Here is a 27,555-nt window from a genome sequence, read left to right as displayed (position 1 = left end):
TTATAGATCAGTCGTCGAACGTTCCAGATTAACCGCTGGGACCCGCGTGTCTTCCACAACGTTTTACACTATTCGCGTCGCGCATACATGCAATCATATTACACAAGTTGCGGTGAAATACAGTGGACGGAACCATCGATAACATTCCAGAAACTTCTTTTACATTCAGGCGCGTCCTGCGCTGCGCGATAACATTTGTTAGGCGGCCAAACGTGGACGCCCGATAAAGATAAGTACACGTGTCAATATACTGTGGAAAACCGACCTGTTTCAGGCGATCCTCTTGCGCCAGGGAACTGGACAAACACTTGTTAGGACATGAGCGGCGAAGCGCATTCATTAGGGTTGATTTTGTGGTGCTCCTCTTATCCAACTTAGAGTGGCCTGATGAAAATGGCAGTAGCAGCTTGTTCGCCCTCGATTCATATGCCCAGCACACCTGGTGTCCCTCAAAAAACATTCTTATATCGAGGAATCGCAATGTACCATCCTGTAGCGTTTCATGCGTAACAGTGAGCGGTTGCAAACACTTCTTAAAAAGATCTAGCACTTGCGTGACATCAGGACAAACCTGCCCGCTAGAACTTGAATCGAGTAGCACGTGGTAGTCACACAGCTGTCAAATGTCTAAAGTGTCGACAGCCAGGGAGCTCCAGAGGGCATTGTGCACATTCGACGCGTTGGGGTGGAAACGAGTTTCTCCCGTCGCCTTTTCTCTCTTACTCGCGCTGTCATCTATATTGGGGCGAGGACTTGCGGAGTCGTCATCTGTCGGAAGTGCCTCCCTTGCGCAGTATGAGGGATAACGCGGCGCGCGCCTCATAGGTTTGGTTTACGGCGCTCAATAAGAACACCACGCGGCTGTCAAAATACTGTCAAAATAATAATCTTGGGAAAACTGGAAGCACAGAATAGTTTACAGACGCTATCTCTTTACCGAATATGTACAGTGAGCGCCACAGCGCGCGGTCACCGCGATGTAGTCTCCCGAATCAGCTTTTTGCGTAAAAGGTAGGCAGACGCTGAGAGTAAACTATGTGAAATACGTTCTTATAGTGGGCTGTCTGCATAACAACTAACTATCAGCGATCGCACGGGTTCGCAGCGACCTACTGCGCGTCTGCATGCATGTGCGCGCACAATGTTTTGCTTTCGCTGCGAGCGCGTTTTCACACCGTGCCGTGAGCTTTAAGCCGCAGCATATGATCATTTGACAGTACACGAGCAACAATTGTTGCGTGGACGCTATCAGAGGTGTTCAAAAATAATTTCATTATGGAGACTTCGACGCTTACGGCGGACGAAGCAGTCTCCGCGCGTTGAGGACGGCGAGTCTTCACGGCCTCAACGGCCAGGCGGATTGCTCGACGCTGGTCGTCTTCAGCCGATCGATCTCGAGCAAGGCCTCCCAGGCTTCTCTACTGTCAATGTTTTCCTTGGCCCCTGGGGAGCCAGCACACTCCCAAGTGATCCCTCCACGAGGCTTACCCCGACGTGTATCGCGACGACGCCTGCCCGTCCAGCGGTCAGACCTCCACTCTACCTCACATGCTCTGGGAGTGCGGGTCGACATACACCCAAGTTCATCAAGGAGTGGGACTCGCTTCTGCGTAGCCCCGCTCTAGAAAAGCAAATCCTGGCCGTCCGGCGTGCCCGCGACCGGGCCAGTGGGCTAGACCTGCCGGTCCCGATGTGGGACCAGCCAGGTGCTCGACAAGTTCGCGTCCTCGCCGGACCTGCAATAAAGTTAATTCACTCACTCACTCACTCACTTATCCCATAAAGTCTTTTTCTTTCTCTATGCTTATCCCTCATGTCATGTCACGCCGACGGTGGCGCCAGCTTTTCCAGTGGCGAAGCTCGCCCCCAATACACGCTCTGAACCACCAACTCTCTTGTGTCGTCTGCTCGTGCCGTCGGCTAGGCCATCAGTAAAAGCCACCATGCTGCCGATCCAAGCCCGCGAATTCCCATCCCATGTCCTATCTGCTGTCAACCCTGCTGCTCTGCTACTGCCGCTACCCCGCAGTGCAATGCATCGTACACGGTGTCAGTAGCAAAACTAGAAACGCAAGAAGTATGTACCCCGCTCACCACTAAAGTTGCGATTGTTCCTTTCATGATTCCGTCGATTCCGTCCGACGAGCAACACAACGCCGACACGCCGACACAACTCGAGTACAAGGCTATCAATGCGCTGGTTGTAGCAGAACAGTCCCGTGTTATTTGGGAGGGTAAGAAATTTTATGCGTGTGTTTACAGTTCTTATGAATTTCCTAAAATCATACCGGCTAGCATTCGTATATATAGCATGCCGTGGATCTCAGAGGCTGGGTTTAACGTCACCTCCTCCGACAAACCTGGCTCATTTTTGCTCATACGTAAGCGGATGGCGGTTTCTTGCAGACGCCTCCGTCCCTCCGTGTAGTGTGGTTGTGTGGTTTATCACCGCGTTTGTCGCGCAAGTTCCCGAGGGTTTGTGCTAACGTAGCCGCTCAACTTTGTGCTAAAGCTGCCACCGTCCCAATGTCCAACACACTTCGCGTCGTCAACTTGCTCCAACAAGTGTCGCGGGCATCGTAAGTGTGGCAGCTTCATTTGCCCGTTATGTCACGCAACGTGCGGCTGTCGTGTTGGAAGTGGTGCGATATGTGTTCAGCGGCTTTCACAGCTCTTGCCTCCAGTCTGTGCATCAAAAGGACGTTCGGCCGCGACCGGCGCGTAGCCGCTTTTGCAGAGCGGTGGCTTGTGCTTTCAGAGTGTCGCAAAAGTATGTATAAATAGAGAAGCCTACCGCTATTAAATCGCTGCAGTTCGGGTCACCCGATCTATCAGTGCATAAGTAGCCACTTAACGTAGCGGTCAATTAATCAAATTTACCTTGCCCCGTTGGCGTATGTCGAGCCATTCCGCTGCTGCATCTATCATTGGTGGTTTAACTTGGGCGCTTCGCTTTAGTTTATCGGTTCTTTTAGTTAGCGTTACAAGAGTTTAGATTATTTCAGTCTTGCTTACTCTATTGCTTTCGGTAATCAGCTGGTAGCAATCTGACGCATTTCTTTTTCTGTTATTTTATGCCGCTTATCTGTGGTATGTTTTTTCCACCTTGATATGTAGATGCCGGTGTCCAGCTCACGCTGCAGTTTCATCCGTTCAAGGTGAGCCGTAGGCGCTGATGAAAAGCGCCGTATCATTCGGCTCCTCTGTTGTCTTCATTGTGACTGCCTTGGGAAGTATTCAAAATACTTGATATGTTAGAAAAATCGAAGCTCTTACAGAGCGCTAGCATTAACCATACGAGCGCTGGTGGCGTGATGCATTCTTGTTCTTAAAAGCTTAATTCTCAAAATGAAGGAAAAAAAAGCGATTAACGTTTATTACCAGTCGATTACAAGGAAACTAACTGTAAAAGCTGCACCAGAAATTTTATTACGGTTGCTGTGGCCACCTTATTGTGATTTCAGCTATGACACATTCTTTTGACATGCTGACACTTGTGGTGTAGTATTTGTTAGTTGCAACTTTTGTAATACTTTTCTTTTTTGCATTGCATGAATCCTCTAATGATCGTCTCTCTCTAGGACAATCAGAAGCTCTAAGGGATAGCCCAGCTCCTTCAAAGTGGTGGCAGCTACACACTGAATGAAACTAACGTGGTCTGCATGCAACAGGAACAAGAATGTATTGAATGAAGACGAACAGTCATTAAAATTAAAACGTGTAAAAGCTTGGAGAAGTGTTCACAGAAAGATGAAGGAATGAGCAGGGTATTTCGACATCAGGCACTTGGAAAATAAAGAAAAGAGCAGTGCAAATGCAATGTAAAATGCATGTGGCACACAGTCATTAACTAAAGCAGCAGGCTTTGCATTAAGTGCTACTTCAAAAGCTGTCTTTTTCTTGCCTAGCCTTCTGTATACACTTGACTTACACTAAAGTGGCAACTTCGGCTTGTTGATAACCCATTACGAGCAGCAGGTACAGCACATTGCAGACAAGGACAAAAGAAGCGATGAGACAGACTTGATGCTAACTCGCATCAGTTTTTGAAGCTCGTAACCTGTTCATATGCCAGACAAAGTTCGCTGTGCCTGCCAAGCAACAGCAGCATAATGAACGACTTCAAAGTCTTTCACCGCATTGGCAGATTAACAATCACAATACACAACCTTATCTCACATGTGTACCACTACTTAGGAATGCTAACAGCAGGCAAGGAATCCAGTGGCCTTGCGCCTACATAGGTATATTTCCAGCCGTATGAACAAACAATGAAGTCACTGGAAACATAGAGGAGAATAATTGTTTAATTTAAATGTAGAAATAATAAAGGAAAATGAAAGTGCACAAAAAGATAATTTGCACAGGTGGAAGCCATAGGTTTATATTGGCATTACTATTGGTGTTTCTTTATCATTATTATGTATAACCATCTCTATTTTTCAGTTCTTCAGTGGGCTGCCTAGCAATGTTCTTTATCTTGTCCATTGCCTGACAGGAGGTCCTTGTAAAGCCTTGTACTCTGGGACTTTCTGTATCTTCATTTATGCATTAGTAACCCAGGAAAACATCGTTCTGATTCTATTGCACAGAAAGAAAAAGAAGTAAAGGCCCACCTGCTATCATCGGTAGCGGACAACCAGCCTTTACATTTTGCTATAGTGTGTACATACAGTAAGAATCTCTGGACCCAGGCAGACCGCCAATGTAAACTGACTCTTGGAACATCTAATGCCCTAACCCTCTCGAATGAAGCTAGCCTAGTAGGACTCTTTGAGGAACTATCAGGCATTGTTTACGATATCATTGGCTTTAGTGAAGTTAGAAGAACTGGTGAAGCTTGTACAGTACTGACAAATGGCCACGTCCTCTACTATAGAGGAGTATAAGAAGCAGTTCGGAGTAGGATTCCTAATCCATAAGGACATAGCAGGCAACATTGACGAAGTCTACAGCAGTATTCTATAGCAGTAATCGTAACAAAGCTGAATAGGAGGTATAGAACCTGCGCTCCAACCTCCAGTCACAACGATGAAGAAGTAGATCAGCTTTATGAAAATGTTGAATTACCAATGAGAAAAGTGCAAACTCAGTATACTGTAGTAATGGGTGACTTCAATGCAAAAGTGGGGAAAAAGCAAGCGGGTGAACAAGCAATTGGCAACTACGGCGTCGATTCTAGGAACACTCAAGGAGAGAAGTTGGTAGAATTTGCGGAAAGGAATAAGCTGCGAATAATGAACCCTTTCATCAGGAAGTGTTGGAACAAAAGGTGGACCTGGAAAAGCCCTAATGGTGAAACAAGAAATGAAATTGCTTTCATACTTCCTGCCGGTCTCAGCATAGTGCAGGATGTAGAAGTGCTAGGTAGGGTAAAGTGCAGTGATCGTAGGTTAGTGAGGGCAAGGATTCACATCAATTTGAAGAGAGAAAGAGTAAAATTGGTCAAGAAGAAACAGGCCAATCAAGACACAGTAAAGGTAAAAGCAGACCAATTCAGGTTGGCACTTGTAAACAAACATGCAGCCTTAGAACAGAGAGATGATAACATAGAGGCAATGAATGAAGCCTTAACTAGGCTGGCTTCACAAGTAGCAATTGCAGTGGGAGGTAAGGCATCAAGGCAAACAGTAGGTAAGCTCTCCCAAGTAAGGAACGACCTGATAAATAAATGTCAAAGAATGAAAGTGTCCAACTGAATAGACCAGATAGAATTCACAGAACTTCCAAAACTAATCAACAAGGAGAAAATAAGAGATATTCGAAATTATAACGTGAGAAAAAATGAGGATGCAGTAAAAAATTGACGTACACTATTAGGCAAGATTACACCCTTTGGAGTGCCCCTTCTGCCACACAACGATAATCGTCATCTGCCTTGATGCGTTTCCTTTCTTTAACGCTGCGAGCCCAGTACTTTCCAGTAACGAACGGCATGCGCGTTATCAGCATGATAATATTCCCGACAAGAAAGTAGTGGGCGCGGCGTTTTCAAGAAAGGAAACACATCAAGGCAAATGACGATTATCGTTGGTTGGCAGAAGGGGCACTCCAAAGGGTGTAACCTTGCCTAAGAGTGTAGCGTGAAAACAGTCAGAAGGAAACTAGGCATCGGACAAACCAAAATATATGCACTGAAAAATAAGCAGGATAATATTATCAGCAATCTCGAAGTCGTAGTCGAAGTTCATTCAAAGTTGTAATGAACAGGTTGGAGAGGCTCCTTCTATAGCTGGCGATGAAGTTGGAAGGGTCTGGTAAGACATTAAACAGGGAAAAGCAGCTGGAGAAGATGGACTACCAGTCGATTTAATGAAAGATGGTGGAGACGTAATGCTTAAAAAACTAGCAGCCCTTTATACAAACTGTCCACCGACTTCACGAGTCCCAGAGAACTGGAAGAATGCAAACATTATACTAATACACAAAAAGGGAGACATTAAAGAATTGAAAAATTTTGGGTCCATTAGCTTACTTCCAATATTATATAAAATATTCACCAAGATAATCTCCAATAGAATAAGGGCAACACTGGACTTTAGTCAACCAATGGAACAGGCAGGTTTCAGGAAGGGATACTCTGCGATAGATCACAGCCATGTCATCAATCAAGTAATCAAGAAATCCACAGAGTACAATCAGCCTCTCTATATGACTTTCATAGATTATGAAAAGGCATTTGATTCAGTCTTAGAGGCATTACTTAATCAAGGAGTACAGGATGCTTACGTTAATATCTTCGAAAGTATCTACAGAGGTTCCACAGCTACCTTGATTCTCTACAAGAAAAGTAGGCAGACACCTCTCAAGAAACGAGTCAGACAAGGAGACACAATCTCTCCAATGCTATTCACTGTGTGCTTGGAAGAAGCATTCAAGCTATTAAACTGGAAAGGCTTAGGAGTAAGGATCAATGCCAAATATCTCGGCAACCTTTGATTTGCAGATGAAATTGTCCTGTTCTCTAACACTGGGGACAAGTTACAGCTACTGATTAAGGACCTTAACAGAGATAGTGTAAGAGTAGGGTTTAAGATCAATCTGCAGAAGACAAAGATGAACAGCCGGGTAAAGGAACAAGAGTTCAGGATCGCCAGTCAGCCTCTAGAGTCTGTGAAGGCGTACGTTTACCTAGGTCAATTAATCACAGGGAACCATGATCATGAGAAGGAAATTCACAGAAGAATAAAAATGGGTTGGAGTGCATTCGGCAGACGTCAGATCCTGACTGGAAACTTACCATTATCATTAAAAAGAAAGGTGTACAATCAATGCATTCTACAGGTGCTGACATATGGGGCAGAAACTTGGAGACTGACAAATAAGCTTGAAAACAAGTTGAGTACTGCACAAAGAGTGACGGAACAAAGATTGTTAGGCATAACATTAAGAAACAGGAAGAGAGCGGTGTGGACCAGAGAGCAAACAGGGATAGCCGATATTCTAATTGACATTAAGAGATAGAAATGGAGCTGGGCAGGTCATGTAATGCATGGGTTAGATAACCGGTAGACCATTAGGGTTACAGAGTGGTGCCATGGGAAGGGAAGCGCAGTCGAGGACGGCAGAATACTAGTTGGGATGATTCAATTAAGAAATTCGCATGCTCTAGCTGGAATTGGCACAGGACAGGGGTAATTGGAAATCGTAGGGAGATGCCTTGGTCCTGCCAGTGGACATAAAATAGGCTGCTGGTGATGATGACAAGCAAGCATACAATAAAACCAATGAAAGCTATCTCATCAACTTTCTGATGACAAGTATTTCCTCCACAGTATGCATGTGCGCTTACTTATTTAGAAGATGTAACAGAAAACATCAAAGCTGGTTGATGAATCCAGTCTCAAGCTTTGTGAAAGCAACCGATGAAGCAATAACACTCAAGAGGCTGTCGGCCTTTCAGCAGCATCAGCCTTGATCATTTCTTTTGTTAGCCATAGGCTGTTGTTATTATGTATGTTTGAGTCACGGTCAACTTCCTGGTGATACCATGGATATGTTGAGCATACGGACAACAGTGTGCGAGAAGAGTAGCGCCAGTCTGCTAGGCAAGTGCTTGTTCATTGCTGCTGCACAGGGATGCCTGTTCTTACACCAAGGAGCACGCCGGTCATGCATAGCACACGTCAGCTACGAGTGGTTGCCATGTGGCTGCCCCCAAGGGCAGAGCTGTTGGGCGATGATGGTAACACGAGTCAGCTCTTTTCGTGCTGTGAGAGAATTGGTGCCACTGAAAAGGAACAGGATGTAATGGTAGGGGGAGAAGAGGCGCTAACACACTGGGCAAGTTTGAAGCATTCCAATGCTGCAGCTTTCCGGCTGCCTTTTATTACAATGATGTAACATGAGTCACGATGCTTTTAAGACAGGTCCAAGGTAGTAGATATGGAAGCGAGGATATACAGAGTCGTGCTTGACAAGGACGTGAGTGCACAACTTTAGACATACACATGTTGGGAAGGCGCCAGACGTGTTGGTCAAGGTCGCACATTTATTTACAGGGTCCGCAGCTGTTGCACATAGTTTGACATGTGCTAAAATGGACGTTGAAGAAGTCTGCCAGCAGTCGGAGTGTTGTACCATAAACCAACTCTATGCTGGTGCAGTTCAAGTCCTACTTAACATGCAGAAAATACCCAGGAATGTTGAACCCATTGAGAAGGCTGAACCCATGAGCAGTGAGGGCTGACTTAAGGTGGTGATGGAAACACTCGACAAGGCCATTTGTTGGGAGGTGACATGCCACTGTGCATAGCCGAATCGTTCCGATCAGTTGTAAGACCTCAGTAAGTAGTGATAATTGATCTGTCATCCCTGGTCGGTTACGATAGTGGCAGTACACCCGACATGTGCCACCCAGGACTGTAGGATTGCTGATGCTGCGGTGACTGCTGGGATAGCCACCATGGGGACGGCTGTAGGCAACCAAGTAAATCTGTTAACAAGTACCGGTAGCCTTGGCAGAGTGGTAGAGGGCTCACAATGTCAATGTGAACCGTGATGGAATGGTCATTAGGCAATAAAAATTGCTGGGGTGGAGGGACGGGATAGCGGGGTATCTTGGCTCACTGGCAAGGATCAGAAACATGGACCCAGTTGCATATTTGTCTCATTGGGTCCACACAAAGTGAGACGCAGTGAGACATGGTGTGGCATGAACACGCAGATGTGTATCAAAGCATCAAATGTATGAATGCCAATGAGATTTGCTTAACACAATTTCTTTAATCTCATTGATATGCTTTCTTGTGACCTGAAGAATCCCAGCTAACCATTTCATGCTCTGGCGATGCTGTTTTCTCTTACCTTCTACTTTAGCTAGCTAAAATTTGTTCTATTAAACCAGCAGCTTGCATGACATTACCAAAACATAACACTTTAGTTTCAGGACCTTTGCTTCATAGGAACGTTCAGGTTTAATCACACTTATGACCGAAAGATTGGTTTACAACAGCTACAGCAATGCAGCACAGCTACAATGCGCAGCTGTAGGTTGTGCTTTGACAAAACACTGAAATGGTCAGAGAGCATGCAGTGTTAGTAACAACAGCGGATTCATGTACACTGCCTCAGATGGTGTTCCTATTTATTTACTATTTATTGATACCGTGAGTCACATTTGGGGTCATAAGAGGAAGGGCAAGATCAGGATAGTGAATACTACTGTATGAGGTGTAAACAAGATAAACACAAGATGGAATGAAAAAATAGTAATCTTCATTATTATTTCTAATTAAGTCGTCGTGATAGCTACACAAATGTTACTTGCACAGTTGGTTTATGATGTGCTTTTGCGGGCACAATTTTTGCGAACAAGTAGACTCGACAAGTACGTAATCTACAAAAATTTCTCAACTTGCTTTTCAAATTTTGCGGTTATGTTACATGTTTTATATGTTGGGGATCAATAAATTTGAATAAAACTTCATTTTTATGTGACACTTCTAAAGTGTTTGTCTTCATCATTTCTTCATGTGTCTTCATTTTCACCATCAAAGCTGAAGATTAGTATGCTAATTTTGCATTCATATGTGGGAGTCTCGATACCAAGACAAACCCCCATGTGATGCAGCCAATTGTAGGGGGAAAGAAAAAAGCCAGTCTTGTTTTTGCAAGGTGAGAGCAGCAGTGTAGCTGTTAGCAGCTCCATCCAGCATCTAGACTGGTGTCCACCCAGCTAATGGCTTCTAATCAGCTACATTACGTCGGGTAGGGAACGCTGTTAATTATTGCATCGGCACTGCTGCCTCTGAATTCTGAATTAGCATATGGTAACAAATGTTTTGGAATGCAAATCCCTTAGAATCGTCAAATAAAAAGTTGTCCTTGAATGCAACTGTCTTAGAGTTTCCAACATAACAATTATCATAATTGAAAAATTCAGAAAGGTAATACAGATGGTTTCACATATGTGTGAAGTGAAACTCTACCTGTTCTTGAAAGTTGTGCCGGCCAAAACGCATAAGTCACCTGGGCAAGCAGGATTTGCATAGTTAGCAGAGTTTGTATTAAAATTACTGGTGTTTCACGTTAGGACCCTGTGTGCATTATAAAAGAAAGCAATAAAATACAAAACCTTGCTTAAAGAGATAACCACAAGTACACGAAGGAAATCAACATTGTACATGAGAGCAGTTGGTAGTAATCAACATGGACAATATAGGAAAGTTGGAGCAAAAGAAACTGAAAAATAACCGAACACTATATTGAAAATCAGTGTTGACGAAAATAATGCATTCTCAGATAATTTCAAGAAATTTGCTTGTCAAATTGCTGGCACAAGGAACTAACAATGTATGCAAGTATGAACATCAATGCAAAAAAGAAATTTAGAGAGAGAACAAAAAAGGCATGCTGACACATGTTTCACTTTGCTTGATACTGTGATATGCCTGTATGACATCTTGCTGTGTCTTTTAACTTGCTGTTTTAATAAACTAGATCTTGCAAGATATGCTCATGCTCCCATTCTTTGCAATGCGCAGTCAAACCAAGACTCCTTGCTTGAGAACATGTTGTACGTCTGCTCTTACCATAACCAAGTTGTTTCATGCAGGTGTTAGAGACAGCCACCATGACCACCAAGTGGACCTCCCTAAGACTGACTATGCATTCGAGATGGCCTGCTCAAACATCCGCTATGGACCCGGGGTGACCCGCGAAGTTGGAATGGTGAGTGCTTTCGCTTGCTGTGTTTCTCAGAACTGGCAAAAGGGAATGCAAGAATTAGCTTCAAGTTTCTGCTAGGCCTGTCATGGCTGTGTACGTGTTGCAGTGAAGTCTGATGACAAAGGTGGTCAGAACCATGCAGATTCATACCAAGATACTATACCCGGTAAGAACCTTGCAATTTGTCACAAGCTCCATCCACAAACTGCCCTGCGCTTGCCCTCTAAGCTTCTGCGCTGCCAAAGATAGTTCCCAAGAAACGCCAATGTTGAAAGGAGTTTGTGTGTATGCCTTGATATTGCAAAAATGAATGGACGTAGACGGCAGTAATGTCTATTCTCTTCAGTTGCCAATATTGTCTATTAAAAATTTCATTTCACCACATTCCTTGCATCTCCAGAATTTCGAAAGCACGGTTCATGGCTACTGTACAGATTAAGAATTTGAAGTTACGGTGAGTTATTTAGTGAATAGAATAATTTGGTATTTGTGGGCTTCTTTCATGCTCGGAAAAGCATTTTTGTGTAGCACATATTGAGCAACATAAAGCTCTATTGGGAGTTTTTCATCTTTGTCTACGATTTTCTCATTGACTTTTTTCATCTAAATGGAACATTTGAGAAGTTTATTAACTAATTAAGACTAATGATGTAATTTAGGCAGAATAAGAAAAATAGTCTGAGTATCCCAAAGCGAGGGCAAACATTATGTTGGTTCTGTCCAGCTACATGGCATTTGCATATTTTAATGTTTGGCTAAATTAAGTGGGACACCCTGTGTATGCATCTGCGCCTGCATCCACGGCTGAGCCAGCGCCTACAAGGTAGACCTTTCTATGGCCCAAGCTGTTCATGCCAACATGACAGACTCCCAGTGGCCTGCCAAACACTGCCCTATGGTCAGTTCTTGGCCAATTTTACTGCCCTGTCTGACAGGTACGGCTACTAGATGGTGCCACCTGGTTGCTAAGAGTGCAACCAAGTCCTTTATATATATTTCTGTATATTGGTCATGGTAGCACATCTGTTCAAGTATGACTGTGCGTGTGGGAGTAATCTCTACATGTAACAACCAGCAATTTTGTTTTGGACTGCTTTAGTGCTCAACTTTCAGTAACTGAAACAAATACTGTAGTCCCATGGGAAGTAAACCTTCTTTGCTACCCCCTTCTGCTCTTGTCGCTAATTGCAATGGGCTAAAACGCCGGCCAAAGTGAAATAGGACAAGAACAGAAAAGAGTGTCGACAGGGAGGATGGTCTTTCCTGTCCTTTTCATAGTGACATCTTTATAAATTGTTTCCTTTCAGTGACCGTTTTTCACAAGGCAATCTCTGTTACAATGTTATCGCTCAATGCATGGAGCACTTTTATATATCGGAAGTTTCTCTAGTGTTATTGCTAGTTCTATCGGTTGTACGTTGTCACCGAACCTTGTGTGATCGGACTGTATGTGCGACACGAATTCTGCGGTACTTTCTGGAAGGCACACGCGCACCAGCGCCCATGCTGGAACCTTTGACGAGTCAAGTATAGAGCCCAAATCTTATTCTCCAATATTGCTGACTTTGCTTGCCGCTCTCGTTGTCTTTTAGTGTTACTTGTTTTGCTGGACACAAGCTTGCCGTATAAAGAGTTAAATTAGTAACTGACAGTTTGTACAATGCATCATTCTTCACCGTCACTACAATGTGACGACATTTCATTTTGCTTCACATCTTCACAATAAGTAGGAACCATCTCGCTCAGTAGCAAGTTATAATATGTTCCATTTTTCTTCGCTTACTCCATTCAGGACATGAACAACTTGGGCGCGAAAAACGTTTGCGTCATGACGGATCCGAACCTGGTGAACTTGCCACCTGTTAAGGACACACTGGACTCTCTGCACCGGTACAATGTCAACTACAGCTTGTTCAGTGAAGTCTGCATTGAGCCCACTGATGAGAGGTAGGTGCAGTGCTGCATTTCAATGACGCTGTTGTTTTAGCACTGGAACTCTCATCTGCTGAAGTTGTTTAATGCTATTAGCATTCTTCAAGCGCTTTCTGGTGTCTGTCTAGCTTTATGCTTATCTGTCTCTGTCAGTAACCCAGCGTTTCTCAATATTTTTGAGTGCATGACCCTTCTTTAGTAGTAACAAACCTACCATGAGCCCCCGCTTTTATAGGTCTTATGAAAATTTACTTTTTTCAATGATGCAGATACATTTGCATTTAACTTATTTAAGTGACATTAACCACAGCAGGTAGAGATACCAAAAATGTTTGCTAAGGTTGTTGAACAATGACTGGTTTATACATCATTTAATGAAAAGGGTGTAGTTTAGGCATTGAGGCCCCAAATTTAAATGCGATGGCCTTTCTTTGGATACCTCGCAGGCAGAATTTTGCCGTCCTGCACTGATAAACGAAGGAGTGTGAAGCGGGAAATCGATACTACTTTAAAGCTTGATATCAAACGTTGATGAGAGGCACAGACGTCATTGGTGACAGTGACAGTTGGACCCTCCACGACTCCCAGAAAATGGTTCATGATCCATTTGGGAGTCATGACCCACAATTTGAGGAACGCTGCTCTAACCTCTAATCTGGCAACTTGGGTGACTGGGTATGTGACACTAAATATATGCTGCTCTTCAATGGCAAAAAAATGCTTTAAGATTTATGCTGTGCTGGGCGAAGTCGAACCCACGGGATGTACCGTATTTACTCGATTATAATGCGCCCTTGATTGTAATGCGCACCCGTTTTCTGTGACCAAAAGAAAAGGAAAGAAATAACTTTCTCGATTGTAACACGCACCCATTTGCTGTGACCCAAAAAAAAAAGAAAGTCCTTTACAGTACCGCGCACCTCATTCTTTCATACAGAAATACAACTTTCACTCATTTGGAAAAAAGGATTTACTCCCAATGTTACTCCCAAGAATAGTAGTTTTATCGGCCGTATAAACTTTTGAACATTCGCTTAACTAGCCAACTTAACAAGCATGGTGACACGCCCGCACAAGCAAACATGAACACGTCTCACTCAATGACCGCGGAAGCTCTTTATCAAAACGCTGGAGCAAGGAAGTGCAGTAGCAGGAGTGAGGGAATTGACCTTTGTGCGGCCTCTCACTGCAACGCAAACTAAGTGACGAAAACACAGCGCGGTGCACCTAGATGCGTAGTGGGGGGGAGCTCCACCACTGGAAAAGGTGGCGCCACCGTCAGCGTGACATGGCACGAGGGATCACGTGGACACAGCGGCCGCGTCCGCTGCTTTGGAAGTGCTGATGCGAACTGAAAACGAAAGTTTAAACTCCCACCTGCGCCGCGGTTCCGATTAAGTGGTGAGGCTTTCCCGCCTGGTGTCGGCTTGACATTATTTTAAAGCATTATAATACATAGTGGCTGCATTTGGAAGCGTGCAGCATGGCAGGCTACTGTTCGGTGCCGCTGTGCCGGACGTACGCAACCGAGCCCGGTGTCAGCCTTATTCACACGTAGGACAAGAAGCTGCGTGAAGCTTGCCTCGTGAAACTTAGAACCGGCACAAACAGCCATCGGCTACAACTCTGATATGCAGAAGCACAGACACGAGGAAGATTTCTGCTGCAGCGCCGAGACTGCGACGGTCAGTGAGTAGCAAAAACGTGCACTGAAACGCTCGCCCGTGCCTCGCCCGTGGTCGATGAACTTGTTGATGCTAGATACTGGCAAGTTCACTGGAATGGAAAGGGAGCGGTAAGAAGCACACTAAAAGAAGCATGGCATATGGTCATGTTTGTGTTATGAATTATTGCACCGGACTACGAAAAAGAAGCAGCAGGAAATCGCACGCCGAGAAGACCGATCAACATACAGTGCGATGCAACTTGATTGAAAGGTCCAAGAATCTAGAAGAAAGAAAAAAGATTGAATCCTCATGACGGCACATCACAGTGACCGTAGGCGTCGAAGTCTCTATAACGAAATTATTTTTGAACAGCTCTGATAGTGTCCACGCAAAAATGGTTGCGTGTGTACTGTCGAATGCTCATATGCTACGAAGCTCACGGCATGGTGCGAAAACGCGCACGCAGCGAAAGCAAAACATTGTGCATCGACATGCACACAGACGCACAGTTGGTCACTGTGAATCCGTGCGATCGCTGCACTGAGGCTTCATTCTGTCATTTTCCATTTGGTAACACAGACAGCCCACTATAAGAGCATATTTGACCTAATTTGCTCTCAGCGATTGCTTACTTTTATGCAAGGAGCTGATTTGATTCGGGAGACTCCATCGCGGCAACCGCGCGCAGTGGTGTTCACTGTATGTATTCGGTAAAAAGATAACATCTGTAAACGATTCTGTGCCTAATATTATTGTATCGACAGCAAAGCCTTCCCTTGTTTTGAGGGTACTTACAGTAATTTTCAGGAGGGATGAAGCGTGAAGTTTTTATTCAATGCCCTAAGCCAAACCTGTGAGGAGCGCCCCGCGTGATCCTTCGTACTACACAAGGGAGGCGCATCCGACAGATGGCGACTGTGTAAGTCCTCGTCCCCAAGACTCTTGTCTCTGTCGCATATCACTTTCAAGATAGGGGCCATGCGGCCGTGCCGTATGTAGCAGCCGCCGGTGTAGAACGCCTCTCCCATTCGCACCAGTCCCGCACGCAAGTTTTGGGAATTCCGAATGTTGGTGATGTGGCCTGATTTCCGTCTGTCTTCGCACGTGTGATCGCCTTCCTTTTAATTGCAGCATCATGATGCACTCGGCATGTCCTTTCATTTCCATGGTGATAGAGCAAATGCAGAAAACGGGAAGACGGATGGTGCACTAACCTGAGCACGTGTACTACAGCACATGGAGGAAGCTATGGCAGCTAGACTCGAAGCGGGTGCGAGGGCACCATTTTGAAACGCCGATGGCCATGTGGTAACCCAGAATCTGACGCACACACAATTTTTGAACCTGTTCTGTCAGAAAAATGTGTGCGTTAGGTTAAAGTAAATACGGCATATTTAGACAATCTTGTGTGAATATATGATCACACACATTACCTCTAGATAGCACAGTGTCCAGAGCAAGTGCAAAAGGTGAGCCTGGCTGTATACATGCCTCCGGCATGACTCGTTTCAGTGCTGGCAAAATGGTGTCTTGCTACATTTCTTCATTGCTAATTGCATTAACATTGGAATTCTTCCTGAGACGGGTTTTACCTGAGCTTTTCAGACTGTAATTGATCCATTTACTATAAACAGAAGTCATAAGATTGGGAACAGGCCGATAGGAATTTTTTCATTCATCATCGTTTGAATGAGTTATAACCATAGAAGGCAACACACAGTGATGCAGCAAGGAAAGCTTAGGACAATTACCTAATGATTATATTTCAACACTGATCCTTTTTGTGAGGGGTGTGCGAATGAATATCAAAATTTTCAAATACGAATCGAATACATACCATAAAATCCCGAGCTAGCGCCCCCCCCCCTCCCCCCAAGCAAGTTGAAATTACCGGCAGAGTGGGTAGGGGCGCTTGCTCAGAATTCTATGTAGCTTCAGATATCAAATAACGATATGCACATGCATTTATTAGCAAGTTCGTTTAATTTGTGATTTTGAAACATTGCAATTACATTGGCAGCATTAAAAACTAGACTACTGGGCGGTTATACTAAAGCATTGCGTGTTTGGCTCATTGTAGCTTGGAAAATTTAGTGATTCCCACTAGCTGACCTCACCAGCCTGTGCCTTATTATAATGCATCAAATGCCCATAAAATCGGAGGCATTTGTCCCTGTGCCAGTCGTCACTCATTGCACTTGCGGATAAAATAAGCTCAGAATTGGCCATGACACTACAAAAAAAAGAAGTGCATCCTCGCTGTCCACAAACTCTTGGCCCGTACTATTGAGAGGCTGGTTTTCCCGCAAAGGTGAAATATCACTAACAGCATGAAATCATCGCAAAATTCAGCACAAGATCGCCCCAATATTCTTAGATTAGATCAATCCTAAGAACCGTGATTGCATCAGCACACCCAGCAATACTCCAATATTATTATCCAACTAAATATTCAAATGTTTCCAAATATCTGTTTTTTAGTACCTAATATGAATATTAAAAATATAATATTAGGTAAAATTCATACTTTTTGAATATTTGCGCACCCCTACTTGTTATTCCTCGTCGGTGGTCCAAGCGGCACTCTGCCTACTTTACACTACGCTGGTTGGTTGTGAACGGAGGAGGATTAGAAGGGAGTACAACTGAGTGAAAGAAATCCTTAAGTTATACGAGCCTTCTTTTTTTTTTTTCTTGTCGATTAGTTGAGGTACTGGGTTTATCAAGGTATCTGAGCCAGGTGGGATCAAGTCATTGATTTTGCCAGTTTCAAGCCCATCATTATAACTGCTAAGCCACAACTAATTTGTGCAAGTGAACGAAGAATACATTCAAACCTAGTTATAATGAAGCCGGATCTGACATAAAGATACCTTTAGTATATCTGTATTCAATATTCGTTATAAGCTTACACACTGGCATTAGAAAAAAAATCACTATCAGGTCTGTGTGAAACAGACACGAGTGCAATGAATCCAACAGGACACCAAGGTGTCTGCTGTGGATTTTCATGACCCGTTGGCAGCTTGCCATGATTGTATTTACAGAACTCGTAATGCGTTCACGGGACATTTGTTAATTATAGATGGGTGCGCCTGCTGTCTTGTGTCACAGTACAAGCATTCATACACCTGATAAGTGTACTGGCAGGCCTTCAATTCAATTCAACTTTATTGATGAGCACATTAGCACAAGAACAGCTGTATGCAGGAAGGGGTCCCAAAGTAAAAACTGCTGGTGGGAACCCTTATGATGAATTGTTAATCGAGAAAAAAGATGAGCCTAATGTTGCATAGGTGAAAAATTAATAAGCAGATGAACGATGAAATAACTACACTGATATCATGCACGATCATGTAATAAAAACAAGTTATAAAAATAAAAGGAGTATGAAAAATACAAAAGCAAACCAGCACAAAATAAAAAATATAATACCCTGGTATAGCATATCTTCACGATAAATTTGAAGTAGGTGTAGACATTCAAACACATTGTCAAGTTAATTAGTACAGTCATTTTTTTATTTAAATAGGTAGTCCTTTAATTGAGATTTAAAGATGGAAAGGGAGTTTCATTGTTTTAAGTTAGTAGGCAGGGATTGCCATAGTGATATAGCAGAAAAAAATAATTGTTTTTTATATTTAGTGTGCGCCTTAGGCAAAAGAAGATTGCCTTTAACAAAAAAAAAAAATGAGTGCAGTTAGCATTAACCAATATGTGTGACAGAATTATGTTGAGGTAGAGATAGTGATGGAGAACTTTGAAACATAATAGACCAAGATTATAGTAATAAGTTAGGGATAAAGGTAGCACAACATTGTCAATAAAAAATGGGAGTGAGTGCGATTGTCGAGTTACAAAATAAATAATGCGAATAGCTTGTTTTTGAAGGGTTAGGAGAGGTGATAGATGGATATTATAGGCTCTGCCCCAGGATTCAATACAATAAGTGATATGACTGTGAATAAATGCATAATATAAAGTGACAGGTGTTGTGATATCAAAAAAAGGCTCGAGAGCGAATGAGTGCCCAAGGTCTTGGTGCAATTTTCGTAATAATGGACAAAATACGGTCATAGAATTTTAGCTTAGAGTCAATAACACCACCTAAAAAGTTTGTGCTACTGTTAGTTTTTATTTCTTGGGATTGAATATATAAAGAATGAGGAATTGAAGTCTTTTCTGAGGATACGTAGAAAGCATAAAGCACATTTTCTTTACATTAATTTTTAGTTTACCAATTCTGAAGAGAGTTTAAATCTGTTTGGAGGTTGAACATTAAATGGTCAAGGTTGATATCAGAAAAAAAAATGGTGGCATCATCCGCATGTAATATGCACTGTGAAGAAGCTAAACTCTGGGTGAGGTCATTAATGAAGGTTAAGAAGAGAATCAGGCCCAAAATAGAGCCTTGAGGAACACCACATTTTATAGTAACTGGGTGTGAGCTAACGCCATTAACAGAAATGTGTTGTTTGCTGTTTTCACAAAACTCTGTAAAAGGTTTGAGGGTGGTCCAGTTATGCCCCAATGTTCCAGATTTATAAGAAGTATGTTGTAGTCAATAGAGTCAAAAGGGGCCCTTTCAAGGTCAACCAAAATAGCTCCAGTATAAGTGTTATTAGCAATACCTCTTTTACGTCAGGGAAGTTTGCAATAGCTATATTCGTAGAAAGCCCCTCACAAAAACCAAACTGACAACCAGAGAGTATATGAAACTTTGTGAGATATTTACTAAGGCAGACTTCAATGAGTTTTTTTAAAACCTTGTCTCGGAAAGGAAGCATGGAAATTGACCTATAATTTTCGACACGCTTACAGTTACCTTTTTTAAAGACAGGCAGTATCTTTGCCTCCTTGAACTGTTGTGGAAACACTGCAGTCTTAAATACCAAATTAAATATGAGAAAGCACAGGAGAGGTTAAAGGACGGGTTAATTTTATGACAGCACCAATAATGTTACCTAAACCCGGGCCTGTGGCACGCAAATTGGTGATAATCAATTGGACTTCTTCAGGGTGAGTAGGATATAACAAAAAGGAATGAAAATAACGGGGAATAGTACAAGAGTAGGAAAGGTAGAGGTATCAAAGCAAGCAAACGAGAAGTGTTCAGAAAAAGCGTTTGTAATCCCTGAAGCATCATTAATAAGTCACCCTGAACAACCGAAGTCACTTGCTTATGTGGTTTTACTTTGTTAAAAAACTGATTAAGCAGTTTCCATTTTCTTTTTGGATCATTTCCACAATCGTGAAGCTGCTGACTGTAATAGTGCCGCTTGTCTGCTTTGAAAAGAGAGGCCAATACAGCCGAATATTTTTCATAATGTGATTTTAGTTTGCAATTGAATGGCTGTCGTTTTGTTTTTTGTATAAGCTATCCTTCTTTCGTAATGAAAAAAGAACAGATTTAGTAATCCAGGGGGAGCCCAATATCACCTATTGGAATGTATAGTTCTTGTACAGCTCTGTATTGCATCAGTAATAGCGGAATAAAATTCAGACAGCAGCCTCAGGATCTGTGAAGTTGAGGAACTGTGACCAGTCAGTATTCGAAATAAGGACAAATTCATTGCTGTCAAAGGATGTGCGAAAGTGAGGCAGAAGGACGGGAGCTACAGATTTAGCAAGGTAAAAAAAAAAACACTGCTAGGTGATCGCTGATATCGCAATCGAGTGCACCAGAATAGATGTGTTCACTGAAATTTGAGAGTATGTGATGAAGTAACGAGATTAAATGATTAATGCAACGAGTAGGCACATTTATCAGACTGTAAGCCAAAACTAGAGAAACAGCTGATATAATCAGTACAGACGTGGTTTGAAGTGTCAAGTAAGTTACTATTAATATCGCCCATCATAAATATGTTCTTGTTCTCGAAGGCTAATTTATCAAGTACCTCGGCAAAATTATTTTAAAAATTCAGCAGCTTCAGAAGACGGGGAACAGTAAATGGAGGCAAATACAGATTTCTTCTTATTGATAATGCTGACTGGCTCAACTTCAATCCAAACGGTTTTGCACTTCGCAACATTGATTTCAATGCCTGTGCACCTGGTGTATGACAGTTGTTTTGATATGAAAATTGCAAAGCCTCCATGGGCATTGCTGGTATGGTGAGTGAATTCACAATGGTAATCATGGAAATTAATCATGGAAATTGTATAAATTCCGATCATCGGAGGAAAGCCACATGTCAGAAAAACACAAAATGAAAATGTGATGCTTAAGGCAATGAAGAAGTACGTGAATGTGATAAATTATATTTAGGGCGGTGGGAATTAAACTGAATAGCAAAACATTGTCATGTTTAGGTAAGGCATTACCAACTTCACTTGGTGAAAGAGCGTCCATGGTTGGTACTGTAATTACTATATCAACCTTATATTAGCCTTCACATGTCAAATATTTTTAGATCAGATTTGTAATTAATCCGAAAGACGTGGCTTGTCATTGTTTTCCTAGCACAATTGTCTGTCCAGAGGAACATCTATTCTTTCTGATTCATTAGTGAGCATACCTTGGAAAGCAGCTTATTGTTCTCAGGTGTTAGGTGGTCACTAATAAAAATGGCGTTTTCACCAGAGCCGCAGAACCCAAGAGAAGTGGTTGTAAGGCGAGCCTTGCAAGCCTTACAAACAAAAGCATCTCACTTTTCCTTTGAACAAAATTGTACAATGATGTTCTTTTGACTTGCCATTTACGGTAGGGACTCCGTGAACAGTGTCAAGATCAGTTGCGGACGCAGGACAACCAGCTTTCTCACGCAGGAGTTCGGCAATATTTTAGCAGTCCTCACCTTGAGACATGGGGACACCCCTGATCTCAGCATTATTCAAGCCTGAGTATTGCTCAAGTTTAGACACCTTAAAGGCCTCCTCACCAGGTCTGGCCATTTTGAGCTGACAAGCGCAGAGCATACAATGCACGCTAACGATCGTGTTTGCAAAGAATTACATCGCTAAGCGCTGCGAAAAGGTTCGAAATTTCAATCCAAACGCCATTTTTCCATTCCCTCGTGGGGACCGCGCTCCAACGCCACCATCTAGACCAGAGAAGGCCTCAGCGCTCGGCGAGTGACGCCACGGAGAGGAGGCTAGCGGTGTGCTTGGGGATACGGGTTGAGGGAAGGGATTGCACACTTACGTGCAATGTTAACCGAAGCGCAGTTATTGTTTTTCCTTTTTTTTTTTAGGCATAGTTGAACAGATGGGCCGCAGAGCACAGAGGGTGTTTCAAGATTATTTTTTTTATGCAAAACTATTTACGCACTGCATTATTAAAAAGCCCATCCATAAAAAATGAAATGGTTCACCCTTAGGATTGAGAACGAATTTCGGGTACACGATGACAGGGAGCATGGCTTATATTGAAAAGTCAGTGCTGCCCTCTTTTTCAGAGTAGCTTCTTTGCCTTGATTTATCGTCGGTGTCAAAGAGATTGTTGTTCATGTGACCACAAAATTTCAACAAAATGTTAGTACTGCACCATAACACATCTCATGAAAACTTCACTGGTGTGTCCTTCTCCACATTCAAGACACATGTATTTATTCCAGTCTAGATTAGGCTTTAAATGAATAATTTCGCTTTTGAGGCATTAATAAATACAGTACCACAGTCCACATATTTACAACACCTCAAATAAGTTTAGCAATGGAGATACAAAACATTGGTGCAACTATTGACAAAGAAACAGCTGCCTTATTCTACAGAGTTCCAGCTTTTCTCTTCTTCGCCTTAGCACTGGCATTCAATATTCTGTCATTCATCTTGCAGAAACATGAACGCATGATTTTTCGGCCCCGTTTTTTTAATTGCTCCGGCAATAGGGCACACAGCACTTATTAGGCATATCCTGGCGTGAACATAATCCACATTCCGCGGCAATGAAGTCTTGCCAGGCACACAACTGCAATCACCGCACAAGCGCAGAGATTACGTGCACGGTTAACACCAAGAAAAAGTGCGCTCAGAAGCATGTCGCAGCATGCCAGGACTTTTCTAACCCCAAAGCTATCCAAGGAGTGGCACAGTTCCCGGAACTAATCGAATTGTTATCGCCATCGTCGCCCACTCAGTCTTCCGCACCTCATTTTCAACACAGGTGCGCCGCTTGTAGCTTCGTAGCATGCTGCACGGAACTTCTATGTGGGCTTTTTTTGCGTGACGCAGCTCAAGAGAGGAAGGAACAGCCAGAAGGCCTTAAGTTCTCTAGAGGGTGTTGGCTCAAAGTCGGACGGGGGTGTACTCGTGCACCTGTACCTACGTACTCGTGTCTGCAGTGTGACGTCGCTCATGGTGACACGTGACTTCGAGAATTATTCAAGACAAAATCTGTTACCTGGGCAATGTGTTGCTTGAATTGACGAATTGAAGTTTAGAGAAAAAATAACACACAAACAGAATGTGCGCCTGCTTTTTGCTTTATTTCGCACCGAAGCAAGAGAGATGTACTTCCGCTTTGTCTGCTTGTTCCCACGGTCGTGCAGTCACATGTGCAGGTACCGAAACTATGCCATTTTCTACCGTGTTCCAGCTCGTGATCATGCTTTGCAATTTGCTTGTTCTGCCTCAGTATTCGTGTAGCACTGAATTATACCGCTAGTCTTGTGTCCTTGTGCACAGCGCCCAAAATCGTGCACTGCGCAAAACAATAACAGCTCACATGCAACGCCGCCAGCGGAAGTGTGCAGCGCCGAAAAAAAAAAAGCGAGGAGAAAGAAAATGAAGGTGGGGCCCGTGACATATGTGTCACGTGATCATCGAGGTCCTGCATGGGAGAATTCAGTCAAGGAATTTCCCTTGCGGAGTCTCGCGATGCAGCAGAGCTCGCCTCCTGAAATCATAGGCTCGGGCACTTTAATATTTGTAGATTGGCTATTAATGAGCCAATTTGAAAAATTTTTGTACCCGAACGCTCCCTAGAGGACATGCAACAACTTCCAGCGTATAACCAAAATTTGCTATGAGGCGTGGTGAGGGGCCGTTAAGTGAGAGTCGATCATCAGCAAGGTTTTTGTTCTTAGCAACCAGGCCTGGTGTTTTCTATTTTCACTGCCTCTAGCTCACTGTTCATGAAATTCATGGAGTTCCTGATGTTAGCTAGTTCTTGCTGTAGTTTTTTGGCTTCAGAATGGCTGCAGATGGTCGTTGTACATGTAACCGAATCAAGCTTCTTTGAAAGCTCAAACAATTTCCCCGGATAGGGTAGCAACCGCAGGAGCCATGAATGGGCAATCTGAGAGCGACGGCAAAGTAGGGCTTAGGAACACAAAGAATAATGATATAAATTACCTGTGTAGAAAAATATGCCGGTGAGGAACCATTTCAAAAAGGCCGCAGGGTCAGGTCACTTTCTCGTATATATATATTTTTTTTTTCAGATCGCTTGCTCAAAATTATTTCAGACATGCCTGTGGCGATTTGAACCATTGGGGGCAGTAAAAGGCATGCATTTATTTTTTCAGACTGGCAATTCTTCTGACATTTTTGTGACCCCTTATAGAGTCCAAGAACTTGGATGTTGACTGTATCTCTCAATAGATTAAGTAATGTTTCTTGCCTTACTTTTTTTTTCTGTGTGTGTGTTTGACTGCTATTGAGGTTTACCAATCTACTAGTACAGTTAATGGACCCTAAAATAATAATTTCTGTTGTAAAGGAGCCCAGAAGTGGTAACTTTCTTTTACTCCTAGAGCTCATATGTTAGAAACAGGAGAAACTGTTTTTTTGTCTTTTTTTCTTTTTCTCCCAGCTTGTAATATGAGTCCATTCACCAAACAGACGAGACCAGATGAGATTTATGTCACTCCTAGAGCTGCTCGATTCTCCCCTATCTGCTCCAATGCGCTAGAACCGTAAAATTCCAAAGGAGGCCAATTTTTAGTTTCAGAGATGCTCTCACTTGTGTTTGTACCGACAGTCGATGAAAGGTAGTACACGTTAAGCCGCAGCTGAGCAGTATCAGAACACAGAGCACAACCCCTCAGTACCCACTGCAGTAGCCCAGTGGCTATTGCACTGCTGAGCTTGAAGTCGCAGGTTCGACCTCGGCTGCAGCGGCCACATTTCTAAGGGGACAATATCCAAAAAAACACTTGCGCACTTAGATTTAGGCGCCCATTAATCTAGAACTTCGGGTGGTAAAAAATTAATCTGGGCTCCCCCACTACAGCGCGCCTCATAATCGGAGTGTAGTTTTGGCACGTAGAATTGAAGAATTTATACATTTGTTTTACACACCACCTGTTCTTTGCCATCCCCGGACTGTTTCTCAACTCTTGGCACCCATTATGTAACTTTAATAAACCACTGGTTATCTGCCCTGCGTATTACATGGCCTCTGCAAGTCTCCCTTTTTTTTTTTTTTTTTCTCTTAGTGTCAATTAGAATATCAACTCCCCCTGTTTGCTCTCTAATCCATGCTGTTGTCTTGCTGTCTCTTAACATTACACCTAGCATTTTTCCTTCCATCGCTCGTCCAGATTCCTAAACTTCTCCTCAAGCTTTGTTTGTTAACCTCTAAGTTTGTGCCTTATAGTCAGTATCAGTAGAATGCAGTGAATGTACACTTCTTTTTTCAAGGAAGTATGTAAGCTCCAGTGGCATAGCCAAGAGGAGGAACACCTGGCACATATCCCCTTCCCAGAATTTATGTTAGTATGCAGCCTGCACAGCCCTCACTCCTCACCCTCTCAGCCCCAGTCAAATGCTTGCCCCCTCCCACCCCCCCCCCAAAAAAAATTCTGGCTATGTCACCGATAAGCTCCCAGTCATGATTTGGTAGTGCTGGCTTTATGCACTCCAACCCATTTGTTTTGTTATGCAAATCTTCTCATGATAAGGGTCCCCTGTCACTAAGTGGCTTAGTTAAACATGCTCTTGCAAAGATTCTAGAGGTTGGCTGCCGATCCCAAATTCTCGCTCTCTTGCCAGACTATCGAACATTACCTTTGTCTTCTGCACATTAATCTTCAACACTACTCTTACTTTTTGTCAGCTAAGGTCAACCCGGAAGTGGCATCTAAGGCCGACATGGCATGGAGTGGAGATACAGCATCATTTCTCTATATTCAAATTTATTCAAGATCCCAAGTTTGATTTTTCATCCAGGTCGCTACACAGCCACGGCGGCTGCATTTCGATGGGGGCGAAATGCGAAAACACCTGTGTACTTAGATTTAGGTGCACACTAAAGAACCCCAGGTGGTCGAAATTTCCGGAGTCCTTCACTATGGCATGCCTCATAATCAGAAAGTGGTTTTGGCACGTAAAACCCCATAATCTAATCTAATCCAGGTCGCTACATTTTCAGTCTTGAAGCCAAACCGGCAAAGAAAGAAAAAAAGGATTGCCTAGCGCTAGCAGATCTACACTGGTCCAGGTGCAACAAATTAGGAATGTGCACTGTGCTTCATAAGAAAGTCCCTCGCCAGAACAGGAATTGGCCTCCATGGCACAGTTTTTGGCCACTGCCTGCTGCTTTAATCTTGCAGTTAACCTCCTTTTTCACCCGACTGTGATTGGACAGCGTTTTCTGATCTCTTGCTTTTTCTTCACACTGATCCCTGCCATAGCTTACCTGCCCTCCACTCTATTTACTATGAGATCAACCTTGAGGTTGATCACTGCACTAATAAAATAGGCGGTCAGCACTCGGCTGCAGACACTGACATATACACGGTGATGCTTTGACCCGACTGATTTGAGCTGTTTGGCTGCTAAAGAAATATGCATATTAGTATCAGTGACTAGAATAAAAGGTGATGGCCAAAACATGGCAGTTGTCACGTTGTCACGTTGGCTCCTGAAATCGCTTCCGGCACCTAAATATACAAAAGTATGGCATCTGAAATCCGTTTCCTCTACGTTAGGGGAGCCATGTGAACACCACCTAATGTACAATCACATGCAACTTATTTTGACACAAAATGCACAGAACGTTCCTATACTTTATTGAAAGAAGCACGAAATGTTGGGCATCAGGGTCTCGCATTCAACCATGCCATCCATGCGTGTTTGGTTTGCATCATGCCAGCCATTTAACATTGCTTTTGTTGCCTAATGCATTCTTTTGTAGCAGCCCTGCACTAGTATTCAGAAGATAGTATTCATTCTTAGATTGATCTTAGATTTTAAAAAGGCTTTTGACTGCATTCATCATGAAATGTTGCTTAATAAATTGTTAACGTATAGTATAAGGGGGACGGCATTAAAACTAGTAGCGAATTATTTAAAAGATCGTTTTCAAGTAGTCAAGGTAAATAATATATTTTCTTCCAAACAAATGTTAGCACAAGGTGTACTACAGTGATCAATTCTAGGGCCACTTTTGTTTTTGATTTATGTAAATGATCTAGTAAATATTCCTGATTCCCCTCAAATAATCATGTATGCAAACGACACAAACGTGTTCTTCGCATCTAAAGAGCTACAAACACTCGAAACAAATGTAAACCATTATCTGTCAGTTCTTTCATGCTGGCTAAGGGTCAGTCAAATGCAATTAAATAAAAAAGACAACATACATCATATTTCGTGCAGTTCATAAAATTATAAACAAAGAGTTGAAAATTACATTTGACGGAGAGTCTATTAATAGAGTCCAAACACAAAAATTTCTTGTTATAATATTTGAAGAACACCTATCCTGGAATGCTCATATCAATAGTCTAGCAGTAGAGCTTGCAAAGTGTGTGGGGTGTTTATACAAAGTGGCCACTTTCGTTCCTGTGTGGCTAATGAAATCTATGTATTACACACTGTTCTAATCCAAACTATGTTA

At 43.0% G+C, this 27,555-nt stretch overlaps 1 protein-coding gene across 2 annotated transcripts in view; it reads left to right on the top strand.

Annotated features, from left to right (window-relative positions):
• The first annotated feature begins 2,023 nt into the window (after nt 1-2,023).
• The window catches only part of T3dh (Type III alcohol dehydrogenase), a 67,346-nt gene continuing 41,814 nt past the window's right edge, over nt 2,024-27,555 (top strand). The window contains exons 1-4 of one of the 2 annotated variants that reach the window (XM_075690789.1): nt 2,024-2,234; nt 3,118-3,158; nt 11,057-11,172; nt 12,962-13,116. In XM_075690789.1, the coding sequence (XP_075546904.1) occupies nt 11,119-11,172; nt 12,962-13,116 (209 nt within the window). In that variant the 5' untranslated portion in view covers nt 2,024-2,234; nt 3,118-3,158; nt 11,057-11,118. Of the gene's footprint in view, nt 2,235-2,368; nt 2,580-3,117; nt 3,159-11,056; nt 11,173-12,961; nt 13,117-27,555 lie in introns of those variants that run through there. The other variant, XM_075690788.1, reaches the window with a different exon arrangement.

This window comes from Dermacentor variabilis, chromosome 4 (assembly GCF_050947875.1).
Source record: "Dermacentor variabilis isolate Ectoservices chromosome 4, ASM5094787v1, whole genome shotgun sequence".
NCBI classification, from domain to species: domain Eukaryota; kingdom Metazoa; phylum Arthropoda; class Arachnida; order Ixodida; family Ixodidae; genus Dermacentor; species Dermacentor variabilis.
Note: the sequence above shows the minus strand (reverse complement) of the source record. Positions and strands in the feature narration are given on the sequence as shown.